At 35.4% G+C, this 14,453-nt stretch overlaps 1 protein-coding gene across 2 annotated transcripts in view; it reads left to right on the top strand.

Annotated features, from left to right (window-relative positions):
- The window catches only part of Snx21 (Sorting nexin 21), a 28,931-nt gene extending 15,810 nt beyond the window's left edge, over window positions 1–13,121 (top strand). The window contains exons 3-5 of one of the 2 annotated variants that reach the window (XM_067134637.1): window positions 2,232–2,362; window positions 4,718–4,958; window positions 5,619–13,121. In XM_067134637.1, coding sequence (XP_066990738.1) covers window positions 2,232–2,362; window positions 4,718–4,958; window positions 5,619–6,154 — 908 coding nt within the window. In that variant the 3' untranslated portion in view covers window positions 6,155–13,121. The remainder of the gene's footprint in view (window positions 1–2,231; window positions 2,363–4,717; window positions 4,959–5,618) is intronic. The other variant, XM_067134639.1, reaches the window with a different exon arrangement.
- Window positions 13,122–14,453: the final 1,332 nt, after the last annotated feature.

The following is a 14,453-nucleotide window of genomic DNA, read 5'->3' as shown; positions in this document are numbered from 1 at the left end:
ATTTGGGGAGCCATCAGTACTGTTGTGTTTGTGGAAAGATGAGATGTAGTAGTGAGTGCTCTTCATTATTCCCCCGCTCATTGTGCTGTTTTTCATGGCATATAATTTTATTGTTTTCTAGTTGCGTTTCCTTGTTTAGTTGACATGATCTTTTTCCCCTTAAGGGTTAAGTTCTTGTAAATGTGTCACACAAATTTCTGGAACAACATAGGCTTGCCACTTTGTGCAATACTGTACACACTTTCTTCTGCTGGAACAGCCAATGCTCATAATTCCTAATACAGGGTATTGTACTATAAGGAAACTTATACAAATATTTCCTAAAGAAAACCCCAAGTGTAATAAAATTTCTCTGAGAGTAACTTGATGACATCCAACCAAGAACCAGAAACACTTTCATTATATGTTTGAAATCCACTGGTCACCTTTTACAAGATATGTATGTAATTGTAATATTGTAACCACTTTCATTATGTATCAGCTGTGAGCAACTACACGGTAAACTACAAAATAATAGAGTTTTGGAATCACAGAAATTAAATTCACAGTAACAATGGGACTCACCTGATGCTGTGGAGTTAGTTTGATGTTTTATCTTGGAATGCCTTAGCAAGACTGCTCATTTTCATTTCACCATATCATAGCAGGCAGAGACTATGTGGCTGTCAGCATCACTTGCAGTTAAGAATTATTTCTCTACAAAAGAAAAAGAAAAAAGAAAAATGAGATGAGGTGATGCATAAAAAGACAACATGATGATTGATTTGAATTACTGTACACTACTGAACATCATTATCGGGTGAAGATTAGCTGTGGGGATAGACTGAACTAAGCTAAGGGTGGTGGTATTCACTCAATAATTCATTGTTTGTTATTAGAGTGTTAGTAGAGTGTTTGGAGAATGTTTGGAGAATGTTAGAGGCTTGGAAAGTGGCAGGCATGGAAAGACTGTATCTTTGCAGTCACATTAAAGAATATGATTTCCTTTTATTTTCCTTTGCCCAAATTAGGGGATATAGTGTTTAGCACATGCATTTGTTTGTTTGTCTGCCTTAAGCTCTGTGGTAAGGTCCTTATCAAGCAATGACGTCATGGACAGTAAAGAAGGCCCATGTAAAAATTGGGTCATCTTGACCTACATTTTACACATTAATGACAGTACATTAATTTTGTGATAAGTTGAGTTATGTTTTGTGATAGGATCCACATAAGAGGGAATTAGTTATTGACAATGGCTCTACTGTACTGTATTTTAAGAGCAAAGTACAATGGGATAGACAACATACTGCCTTTTCATGCCAAGATCTGAAGAAACCAGCAAATAGGAAAAGAATAAAGGAAGGTGATCCTTAATTACAAAAGAAGCAATAAACCCATTTCTTAAAGGGAACAGTTTGTAAAAAAGCAAAGGATATCATAGAAAAAAATTATAAAATTATTTTCACAGGTTTGTATGGCATTCCATTATGTGCATATGAGGTATTTTACTGCAGTTTTTTATAGTTTCTTTAGTTACTGGGATTTTACACCTTCTCCTAACATATTGGAGTGCATTTTTGGTCGGTGCAGTATATTGTTTATTACAATAACATGTTTGAAATTAAATATGCTGTAAGGGCGTCTTCAGTGCCTTGCCACTTTTTTTTTATGCCAAGAATTGTACTGTATAAATTCTGGTTTGTATGTTAGAAAACATTAACACTTATAAAAACTTGTGTTTTTTTGTCTTCAGACACCCTGTACTGTATATAGTTAGTAAAAGGTCTGTTTTACCTCACTCCATATTTGACAAAAGAAATGCAATAGCACCTCAGCTTAACAGACATTTTGGTGTCTGGCCTTTATGATAGCAACAAAGTCTGATAAGTAACAAAGACCCTACATTATAGCCTGCACTTGAATATTTTGTAGCTGTCTTACACCTACCAGCAAATCCACACAGTTCCTAACTTACACTAATGTACTTTACATCTAACATTCAATTTAAGAGATATATCTAAAAATGTATTACATGTAAAATTGGTAGCTTAAGGCAAAAAAATCATAATATGGTAGATGATAGGGACAAAAGTCTGCTAAGCTGAGGTCCATTAAATTTAGGTGTTATTGTACCTGTAATTTAAAAAAATCATATCAACCATTTTACTTATTTTGAAGAATTGTGAAACTACTGAATGATTTATTACACTATTTCAGATGAGAATTGTCAACCTATGATTCTATCATTACAGATGACATTGTTGCCCCAGAGGTGTTGGTACAGTCTCTCTCAGAGTTGGTGGTTAAACCCAGGGTCAAAACTATTGTTTTCTTTGAAATTTCTTCAGCTCAGTCCAAGTCCATTCAAGGAGAGAAATACGTGGTAATATGTCCTGGAATTTTGTGAATTGTGTTCTTTTGTACTGTGATGAATTTTATGTCTGGAATTTTGTGTAAGCCGGAAAAATTGAAAATCGTTCTTTTGCTCTGGGTGCATTGAAAACGACTGTAAACTGATGAATTTTAGATAATCAAATTTGATTATTGAGTTTGTTTTTAATAGATGAACTCTGATGTCGATTTAAAAGTGTGTTCATATGAGGGTACAAACCGGGACTGCCTGTAATCTTACTATGTTTTGTTTATAAAATGAACCGATTTAAAAGTGTGTTTTAGCTGTTTTGCAAAATACCTTTAGCTTGCAGATCTCAATAAGACGACCATAATCAAATTTGAATGATGTTTATTTACCAGTGGCAGGAATAGCTGGAGCAAGCAGATGAAACTACCCAAAGAAGGAGAAGGGGACTTATCCATTCACTTGCTGGCTCAGTCACTTTGCATGGTTTTCACCATGACCATTATTACATCACCTTCAGCTTTATTGTTTTCATTCCTCACACTGTTTTATAGGTCATTTTTTTCTGTATGGTTGCCTCCATTTTTTGACATGGTAAGGTGGCAAAATAAGGAATTATGGGAGCCGAGAGCCGAGGTTGAGTCCTGATAGCCTGTCAAAATGAAGCACCCATTTTTAGGAGCTCTTCATACACTGAGGTTTGAATCCTGGCCTAGTTCCTCAGGAGGATGTCTGCAGCTCACCCAGTTATATAAGACAAAGGGTTTATTCTAAATGCTTAAGTTCTGGTCTCTTCAAAACTATTGTTACTGGTTTTCTTGGCGTGATGAGTTGATTGGCAGGTATATTCATCAAGGGTTTACTTGTTATGCTTCCTTCTCTTCAGGCTATAGTACTTGTTTTCATCTCTCAGTGCAGAAGACTCTGCCAAGGATGTTTTTCTTTATAACCAGCCATGTTTTTGTTTGCTTGGAACTCATGATCTATGAAAAGAGTGGATATTGGAACATTCAATTTTTCTTTGAAGTATAACATCTTTAGATTTTTTTAAGGTTAACAATGCCAACACAGTGGAAGGAGAGATTTTTGGGAGAGACTCTTGGGAGAGGATCTCCTGCCTGTTCAACAGTTCACCTCTCAAGCTCTCTGATATTTAGGATTTTCTTTGGACTGATTTTAGATCAACAAGCACCTGGACCCAGTTCTGAAAGAATGACCTTGAGGATCTTTGACTTGGCTTCCTTATTCACTTTGGTACTCTTCTCAGGATCAACTGATTCTCCTGTTCTCACCAGTCGCCACTGTTCTGATTTCTTCTCACTTTGCAGCCTTCTGTAGTCATTGAAACTTTCTGAGTTCTGTTTATCAGGTGTAGCCTTAGGGAGGGTGGCTCCCTGGAGGTCATGGCAGAAGCTATTATTTGAATGGCATGCCTTTCCCTTCGCTTTTTTAAATATTCACAGGACCCGTGATTTGGTATGATGTACTGGGTTCTTTTCTGCACCGGTCCTAAGTTCTCTTAATAACTGAATTTTTCTTTTCTCTGGAGAACATTTATGTTCTCTCACTCTTCCCTTTTAATGAATCTTCACTCCAACCCTCTCTTAAGAATTCTTCCAGGAGCGAGCTTCTAACAGCAACAGAACGTTTTGTGCCTTTTGCCTTTAATTCCTGCTGTTCAAATGACTTCCATGAGCCTTAGAGTTGCTGGTTGATTCAGTTAACCAGCGGGGACCTAAGGGACAAGATGTGCTTGCACCAACCTACTTGGGGCTGCTGTTCTTTTTTCTTCTGTGGAGTGCCTGGGAATTCACATAAGTCATGAATTAGGTCAAGTTACAATAATGGGATTGTATTTAAAAAAAATATACTGTTTTGTAAAAAAAAAACTATATTGTAGGTAAAGATCATTGTATTTCTTGTGTCTCTGTCTAGGTGGCTGAAGCAGTTATATTATACTGTAGTATACAGCACTGTAATCATTAGAGATTGAAGTTATGTGGGGGATATGGGTCCTCCTCTCTAGGCTTTCTTAGTCACCTAGTCCATCACTAATAAGTGCTAGTAACAGCAGAACTGAAATTTGATAATGGTGTACTCACTATAGTCTGTGTGAAGTTTGTTAGGAAAGATACTTTACCCAGACCAGTGAGTTAATAGTCTTGGCTCTCACAGGGCAGTGGTATATTGAGAAACTGGTTTCAATACTGTATTTAACAAAATTAACTTAAGACATTAAATAATGTTATAGTTGTTGATGTTCAATACATTATTTCTTGCATTATTTTCAGTTACAGAACTTCAAAGATATAGAGTTATGATGCATTTATTCATGTTTCAAAAACATTGAGAATTACAATGCATATATTCATGTTTCAGGCTTATTTAGTTGAAGTCAAGCACAAGATTGAGATTAGTGACGATGAAGAAGCTCCAAAATATACTGACTCGATAGAACGGAATGATGCTAGTCACTCTTCCAAGGCAGGAGGCCACATGGAAAAAATTGGTTCCTTTGAAAGACGCTACTCAGAGTTCCTCACCGTTTATAATGCGCTGATGAAATCTCACAGGTCACTCATGGAAGAATTTGTAGGGTTCCCCAAGAAGGTGTTAATAGGTAAGAGTTTTTGGATATATCAGGAAATACAAGCAAAAATGTTTCAAGATATTCATGTTTAAAAAGGTTAATATTTATATGCACCAACCTGCCTATGCCACCTGACCCCTTTTCTTCTTCAGTGAAGTGTTGTGTCTGGAATTTCATGCAATGCATGAAAGTGGGTTTTTATTAGAAAATTTTTTTTTTTTATTACATTTCATAGGGACAGGAAGAACCTTCCTCCTTGCCCAACCAATTTTATTAGTAGCATGCATTATCTTGTTATGTGATCATCTTCATCATTGCCTCCAACTCTGCATGACACAAAGGGCATCTGTGAAATTCCATCAGTCACCTTTCTCTTGCTTTATCTTCTACAAATCTCTATTCATCTCCAGCTTCCTTTCTTATAGTTCTCATCCATGTAGATCTTGTCATTTCAACTCTTCTGATGCTCACAGGAGCCCAGTGCAGTTATACAAGGTACAGCCAAACCATGAGGACTTTGGCATATGAAAGATTTTGCCCTAGAGGGGAACACTGCATATCTTACCTTTGTATCACTGATTAATAATGGAAGCCTTAGTGTCTCTTGACTTAACAGTAAAATAAATTTAACTTTTCAAATTAATGATACTCCAATTTTGAAACAGAAGTTTTACCAATTTTTTTTTCCAGGAAACTTCAGCGTAGAGGTAATCACAGAGCGTTGTAAAGGGCTGGAACGCTTCATGAATTTTGTGTATGCAGAAGATGTTCTAAGACGCACAGCAGTTTTCTCTAACCTGCTATATGGCCAAGAAATTAAAAAGACAGATAACCTTCTTCTTCACTCTGAGTTTGAGGAAGCCTGTCCACTTTTAGAACGGACATACATCCTGCTGCAAGGCCTTCACTGGGACACTGGACTTGTTCTGAGGATCTTATGCCAGTGGATTGTAAGTCTTCATTATGTCAGTGAGTACGAAAGGTCCTGTCAGTTGGCTGAAATTGCTATGGCCAAATTTATGGCTCCGGGGAACAAGAAAGTAAAAAAAGAGCTCTTCTTGCCATTTTTGAACTTTTGTAATGCTCTGTGGAGAACACTAGGAAAAGACCGTTCTCTCATCAGAGCTGAAATAGAGCGGATGCAGAGTCTCAGAAAGAAGGAAGATGGCGTTCCTAATCTGCTCGACTTGCTTCGAGATGAAATTGCACTGAGGACCCTTCATTAAAAAATCATTTCATTTAGTCAATGATATCCATTACTGATGAAATCATTCTTTCCAGTCTATCACATAATACAATGTAATAATATTGCCTAGGAAAGGTAAAGCATTCTCATTGTCATAATATTTCTACTCTAGAAAGTTATGTTACACTGTACCCATGTAGTTTGGTTTTACACGCTTTTTACACTCATTATGTCCTTGTGTTGAGGCTATGAAGGCTTGAGTTTCAAAAATGAAACGGTGTGTGCGGGAATACACACATATCAAAGCTTTTTAATGACAATATTCAATAAAAGAGTTTAATTTCCTAGCATGCTAACACATGTAAAGTTTGATATATACAGTGTAGTATGAATTTCATGAAGCTTCACTTTTAATCATTGGTTGAACTTGGAGAAATCGGAAACAATGTTAAATCTACTGCATATACTTTTTCAATAATTTTACACTACCCCTTACCACTGTAGATATTTAGTACAGGGGAAGGGGCATTAAATTACTCATAATGAATGTAATAGCATAATGGGGAGCTGATCACTGATAGATTTGTAGCATCATCAGGGGATAACAATTCAGGAACTCAAATATTTCATGAGATGTACTTTTCCAATAATGCTTTCACATCATATCACCCCAAAATTAATTGAAAGTTTCATGTAACAGTACAGTACTTTATGTAAAGCTGCATAGGAAGACGAGACAAAATTTAGGCGCGTAAATGATCATTCATAAACCTAGTCTTCCTTAGTCAGAAGAAGCAGCTTAGTAGATGTAGATTACATTTAGTACTTTTGTTTATCATCATGTAGAATGTAGGATTTCATTTGAAATATTCTTTACTTATGAATCTCATAGTGGAGGAATTAGGTGAATCTGTTAGATTTCATTTGTATCCTGAATAGTGTAGTGTTTTACCAGGCATACTCAGCATAAATGCAGCTTAAAGTTAAGTGGATGAAGTGTAAACTATGAATGTTGTTTGGAAGATTCTAAAGAATTACTATACATAGTTGTTAGATATATTTTCGACAAACTAGGGGACTGTATCCTGTCATAAATAATCCTGCCAAAGTTGTTGTTGACGTTATGAAAGGCAAAGCTATACGATTATTATTATGGTTAGAAAGCTTGTTATTCCTTTGAAAGCGCTCTGTACCACAGAAGTAAATAGTATACAGTGCCATTGACTGTGACGTTTATGTTCTCATATTGAGTAATATTCATTAAGTATGCATACTTTCAAATTACTTTGTAATACTCAACATTTTTATATAGACATGTAAAATTAAATCTAGATTAGTTTTGTTTGTGTTGTGGCTGTTGACATGGTGTGTGTTAAGAGTTTGTTGTTGTTGTTGATGATGTTAGTGGTATATCCCATCAGAACTTTATGTTTGTGTGTACTGGTAACAATGGTTTGAAAATGATCTTGTTGAACAGACTTGGGGTGTGCTGGAAACAGAGCAGTTTTGCCTCACATGGACTAAATGAGCATCCCTTCATAGTATTTAGGGCTGTTTGTAAAGAAATTGACAGTTCAACTAATTACATTTTGCCTAATTGATGAATTACTACCTTGCCAAATTTTACTTGTTAAGTTTTAAACAATTTTTTTTCAGTTTAATAAATATCCGAGTATTTTGAAAACTTTTGTTTGCGCATAGTTTTGTACAGCCATTAAAGGGAAACTAATTGTGCGTTCGTCACTCTCATGATCCTGTATGCCTCTGTTTCAACAGTGGATTCATGTCTAGAAACTTGTCAAAGGCAGTTGAAAGTATTTATATTTTAGTTTTTACCATTTTGACCTTTTAGGGGTCCAAAGTTTACGTTTTGAATTCTTTTGAAAACTGAAGTTCATAAAATTTCCAAGTTCTTTGCATAGGTTTGGTCACCCTTGGAGTTAAGTAACTTCGAAATTCAATACATACTCAAAAGATTCCCCTGTTTGTAGTATTAGTAATATCTCTACATATGTCATAACTCACCTCTATATTACCTTTTGCAGTCACTAATAAGTTATATAGCAAGGTTTTTGAATTCTATATTAGTAAGATTACTAAGTCTATATTTATCTAGCCAGCTCCAAAGTCAGATCACTTTATGCAAGGAAATATTTGCCCATCTATCCACAATATTTGTAGAACATTTTATTTAGCAGTCAGTTCTGTTTAAATGCTTACGTGTATTTACTCTTCAGCATTGTGCTTCATAGATTTTTGTATTATATGTCATCTGGGTCTTCATTCCCATTCATATTATGGTACGACAGATTTTTCTAAGCCATTGTGCACTATGCATGAATACTAGTATGCAAATAACAAATGTGAAAACATGAGGCTGTGTTGTTTTCACTTTTTTATTACTGCAATGTAATACGTTATGGCTTTTATGTGGTTTCCGTGTGGCCACATGACACTTTCTTGCTCATAAAGACCCTCGAGAAAAATGGTTCGAGTATATGTACAGACAGATTATGACCCTACCCTCTATCCTACAGTTTTGGTAAACGAATTGGTGATTAAAATTAAATTTATATACAATTAAAGAGGTATAATTTGTGAATCACCCTGAGTTTTCGATGGTACTTTTTCCACGTTTTTCAAACAGCAAAAACCCAAAGGAAGCTTACATAAGTCGGAGTATGCAAGCAACGATGCAGTCCTTTCTGTAGAGCATTTTTTAGGGCATTTTCTTTGCACAAAGTAAATTCCTGAATTTTTTCTTTATTTCCTGTGTATAAATCAGGTTATTCATTTACCAGTTTGCCCTTTATGTCTGAATTTTGCAAAATGTATGCCCTATGAAAGGACGGAAACTGGGTAAGTTACCCCTTCCGTGACTAAACTTTTGAGAACTGCAAAAGTGAAATGAGTACTGACATTGGATAATTGGATTCTTAATATTTTCATGTGTTCATACAGTAAACATAATTGCCTTTATTGTCTGTTTAGTTGAATATGAGTAAAATATGAGGCTTGTATTGTTAGTACACAAATTATCAAAATTATGTTTGCACTGTCTTTAAGAGCTTGCATACTGTATTTTGTTGTGGTCTAATTTTTTCTTGCTGATTTCTTAAAAGCAATAACAACATAGTTATTTCAAAAAGAGATTACTAGTAAACCTTGTGTTTTTAGAACAATAATAGATTTTAAATACTGTATGGACACAAAGAATAATGTTGTCTAGTCATAAGCACTATGTTAAAGTACAGAAAATGTATCTGAAATATTAATGGTGGAAACTGTTTAGAATATTTTTAAGTGCCCATTCAAACTGTTATGTGTTTCTTGTTTTATACTGTTAATTTTAAGTGTGAGGTATCATCAGGACACAATATTCAATACTGAGCTTGGAGGGAAATGGTCATTTAACTTCAGCCTAGGCAAGTCTGCATGTACAGAATTAAGAATAGTGCTTGTTTATTGGTTCCCTTGTAAAAAAAAAAAAGCAGAACATTGTACTTAAAATTCTTGATTGCATACTGTGGGATAGTTATAATTTTTTTATTATGTGCGGAAAACCTTAAGTTTACGTTGTATTACTTTGAATGTACTTATATGATATGCAATGTAAATAGCACATGAAAATTGCTACTAATTAGGAAAGCTGCCGCATAGCAAGAAAAGTCATTTTCATAGGTCTGTTAGTATTCTTGAAATCATGTTAGGTTTGATAATACTTCCACATTCTCTAAGAATGGTGGCAGGTTATGTACCCAAATTCAGCAATGCAATGACTTCATTATACTTTGAATTAAAGACAGCTTTCTCACAAAAAAAGGATTCTGTAGTTGCTGCTGGAGAAAGAGTATCTTAGAAGTATTGTTTAATACAAACTTACTGACATGCATGTGGAGCAGTTTTTCTTTCAGTTATAAACTACCAGTAGACTCTAGTAGCTACTGAATTGTTTTATGTGTGTAGCTAGCCTTAGGTGAATCCTAGGTAGCTGTGGTACTGAGAGGATTTGTGCTTAGCATAATACAGGCAGTCCCCGGTTTACGACGGGGGTTCCGTTATTACGCTGCGTCGTAAATCGAAAAATTGTCGAAAATCGTAAAAAATCCTAAGAAAACCTTACTTTTAATGCTTTGGGTGTATTGAAAACGATGTAAACTACATTTTTATTGAGTTTTTCATCGAAAAATCCTCCAAATTTTGATTATTCTGCCGTTTTGGAGCCATATTTCTTCCGCCAGATCGTCGTACGACGTGTCGTAACCCCGGAACATGCGTCGTAAACCGGGAAACAATTTCTGATGAATATATTTGAAAAGCGTCGTAACCACGGAACGTCGTAAGCCGGACCCGTCGTAAACCGGGGACTGCCTGTATACCATTTATTCCAAGTAGACTTAGTCATAAAAGTGCTCAAGAAGTATCCAATGCTTTATTTAGTCCAGCTAACATAACGAATAATTATCGTAGTACCGTAGTAGTCGCTGTTATGCATTTGAATAAAGACTGCGAGTGAAGTAAACATGACATGAGCTTAACTTTAATCGTAAGTCATCATCAAGTGTCGTGTTACATTCAGGGAAGCTGTGTCAGTACAGCATTATATGCCTTTCTCATGGTCTTCTTGAAAAATAATGCAGTCTGATACTCCAGGTCTGTCCTGTCTATCTTATCCTTTTTGCTCTTGTAGATTTCTTTCTGATTCTCCATGTCTGAATTTCAGTTTTACTTGGACCGGACGGTTCTCAGAATTGCTCACAAGAGTGGAAAGTCTCCAAAGGTCCTCACATTTGGCAGTTCTCTCTATTGCACGTGTCAAATTGTTAATGATAATCTTTGCTGTAATTATTCGTCAATGTTTGCTGTACGGCAGAATCAAATGATTGTATGTTGCCCCTAGAAACCTTCCTGTGTAATGATGAATATATTGTCACAGTGAAAGTTATGATTTATTAAATTGATATTGGATATACAGTAATATTGTCCACATTACCTGACATCTTTTTTCAGTTGATTTTCATCAGGGGATTCAGTTTTTCAAAGACAATTACCACAGTTTTGTCATTGAGTAGTTTCTTCATGAAAGATAATTCTGTAATACTTTGTAGGAGCATAACAAGTAAAATTCACTGTCAGACTGTACTAAAAAATTACACAATAATATTGGTTTTAAAATGCCTTCTGTTACTGGTCTATGAGGCTTAGTGTTATTTATGGATTCTGATTACCTAGTTAATTTCTAACTTGTTTTGGAAACAGCAACTGTGAGCACGACTTCTCTCACCTGCGCTATAACATTTCACTTGGTCCAAACTTAGAGCATTCTCACTCCTTTTGTTTTGAGTGGCCTATTTTTACCACTGGTTCTCATTTCAAATTCTGTTTTTCATACTTTGTCTTTTCATAAAAATGTTGCCATTTATTTATTTTTTTTTTTGGTGAGCTTAGATTGAGTGTTTCATCTAGACTTAATTTTTGTTCATGCATAATGCAGTATGTTCCTTTAATTTTACTGATGCTATGCTGCCAAGCTGGTGTAGTATTGGTCAAGAATTTAATCATCAATAGGAAAAAAAATGTGTTGACTATTTCTCTGGGTGTGTCCCCAATTAGATATCTAGGAGCCACATGTCTCATATTGTCACGTATGTCATTGCTGCATCAGCTGTCACAGAATGCATATGTATTAAAATCAGTTTATGCCTAGCTCTGGGACTGAACCCAGGACCTCTTGGTCATGAGGCAAGGACCCTACCACCAGGCTAAAGAGGTTGCAAGAGAAGTTGGAATGTAAGTGCTTCCAGAGTGCTTTCAGTTCCTGGGGATGTATCTGCAAAGGATGCTAAGTTTACATCAGTGGCCCATAAAATGAATTACCCTATTTGAGGCCACGTTAGAAATCAGCACACAATAATGTGTTGAATAAATTTAGTTCATCCAACCATATGATAAGCATCCATATTCAGTAAATTACAACTTGTAAATTTAATACTGTAATGAGATACAATTAAAATTCTGAAGATTCAGACAAAATTCTTCCTTCAATTTGTTTCCCGAACTTCATAATCATTATCAATAAAAATATCAAATATAAGCCACCTGTAATATTTGTGTTGTAGTACAGACGTTTCCTCTAGTTAAGGGGTACTGCCCAAGGGGGAAGCCTTATGAATTTATCGCTTATTGATGACATAATTCTTTGCTAACATTGCACTGTACCTGGCCTTGTGGTATAACGCAAATAATAATTTTGTATTTATGGACATAATCATTTCAAATTAGTTATTTTCTGTGAAGCGTTTCTATCTGTCATAAGTCAGTCACAGCTCTTTACTGCAATATTTTTTGGGGGGTGTTGGATAGTCTTAAATGTTAGCCCATAAATACATCTGTTACTATTCTGTATCTTTTACTTGGTGCCAAGATTATCTTATGTGATAAAACTAAAGCTTGTTACAGTATTGTTTGTTAGAATATATTAGCTGTTTCATGTTAAAATTGCTTTAACTGTGGTGCTTGTTTTCTCATTGTTAGTTCATACAAAGCATTCATTACTTTCTGTAATGAAAATGCAACTCGTTTCCCTAGTCTTATTTTTGATCTCCTGGATATGTTTAACATTAGTAGGCTCTACTTGTTTACATTCGAAATTTGTATCTGTAAACAGTTCTGTCAAAACTGTACGCTAACTGATACATTCCTCATGTAGCTGGAAGCAGCTCAAGGGAAAAATTTCTTGTTACAATACCAGGTACAGCTTACATCTTCGAGTATTCAGAGCTAAGTGGAATCTCTCTACTTCATAGAGAATGTTTTTGCATTTCATTTCATTCTAAGTACCACATCAAAAAATAAATTGACCAAAGAAAATTCTGTGATAGACCTCAATATACAGTTACCTGACATTATTTTTGAAAATCTATTTTTTGTATATTCTTTATGCATTTTTGAATACATTGTAAATGCAGTCTGTAAAAGTGTTTTGCAAATAAAAAAAAAAACTGAAACTTAATTTTTCCTAACCTTACACATACACATTACAATAATTTGAAAGCAATTATTATTATAGAATTCCAAATTTGAAAAAAAAATTATATATATGTTTTGCTATTACTGTACATAAACTTTACCCACCGAGATCTTTGTGGTGGGACGTGGAAGAAAAACTGCATCAATATAATTTCCTAATTTGGAATATTAACTGTTGCTCTTGTGAATTCAAATAGGCCGCGGGAGGACGTACTCTCTCATGTACTTTCACATATCCCCGCTAGAACTGGAATTGGAAAATAAAATTTAGGCCAAAGGCCAAGTGCTGGGACCTATGAGGTCACTAAGCACTGAATGGGAAATTGGGAGTACTGTACTGTATAAAGATTTTTAAAGATGTAACAGGAGGAAAACATTGCAGTTGCACAATGAAACAATTGCTCGGAGAGGGTGGAAAGTAAGGTACAAGAAAGGTACAGTAATATGAATGGAGGTACAGTATAAGGAATGTAAGAGGTCGCAGCAAGGTGCCAAAGGGATGCTGCAAAATACATTAAGTAATGCCTACAGTGCACCATGTGAGGTGCAGTGACGGCACTAACCCCCCTACAGGAATATCAACGCTAGAAGAACACAAGGTTTGAAACCATCGTCAATATTCAAGAGGGAGTAAGTTCCATTCTCTTGATACAAGCAAATACCATACAAAAGCCATTCACCTACCTATGATTGCAAGTGCTGAGACGCAGGTCCGTGAGGAGCTGGACGAAGAATCCAGCCTACAACTTGATCGTCAGTTTGTCTGTAATTCAAAAAATGGTGTTCATGTCAAGTTGCATTTGGACTGTTGTGTTAAGTCAGATGATGCTATACTACAACTGTTGTTGTATAATTCCTTTCTTTCTCTCTTTAAATCTTCAACTGAAACCCCTTACGGAGAATCAACATACTATAAAACCAAGAGAGCCTCAAAGAGAAATCAGCTGGCAGAGAGACAAATTACAGAAAAGTGATAATTATCAGGGAATAGAAAATTAAACCAACACACCTGAAATTCAGAAGACATCAGCAGAGAGCAGAAATTAATTTACTCCTCGCATAAATATTTGGAGACCAGAAGATTCTACAATTGCACCAAGCAAACAATTTCACAAGCTACAAACACACTAAAGACTATGAACTTAATTTTCTGTACTAGATGCAGTATATTGGAAAAACTTTAAACAAAGATGCAAAAGGGGAGGATAATGGGGCCATAACATTACTGTACTATGCTATGGGAGGTATGAGGGAGAAGTCTGATTAAAGAAAAAGTTGAGAGAGGTGTCAGAAGGACTGATAGGTGAAGA

The sequence above is a fragment of the Macrobrachium rosenbergii genome, chromosome 36, assembly GCF_040412425.1.
Source record: "Macrobrachium rosenbergii isolate ZJJX-2024 chromosome 36, ASM4041242v1, whole genome shotgun sequence".
Classification (NCBI taxonomy): Eukaryota; Metazoa; Arthropoda; class Malacostraca; order Decapoda; family Palaemonidae; genus Macrobrachium; species Macrobrachium rosenbergii.
Note: the sequence above shows the minus strand (reverse complement) of the source record. Positions and strands in the feature narration are given on the sequence as shown.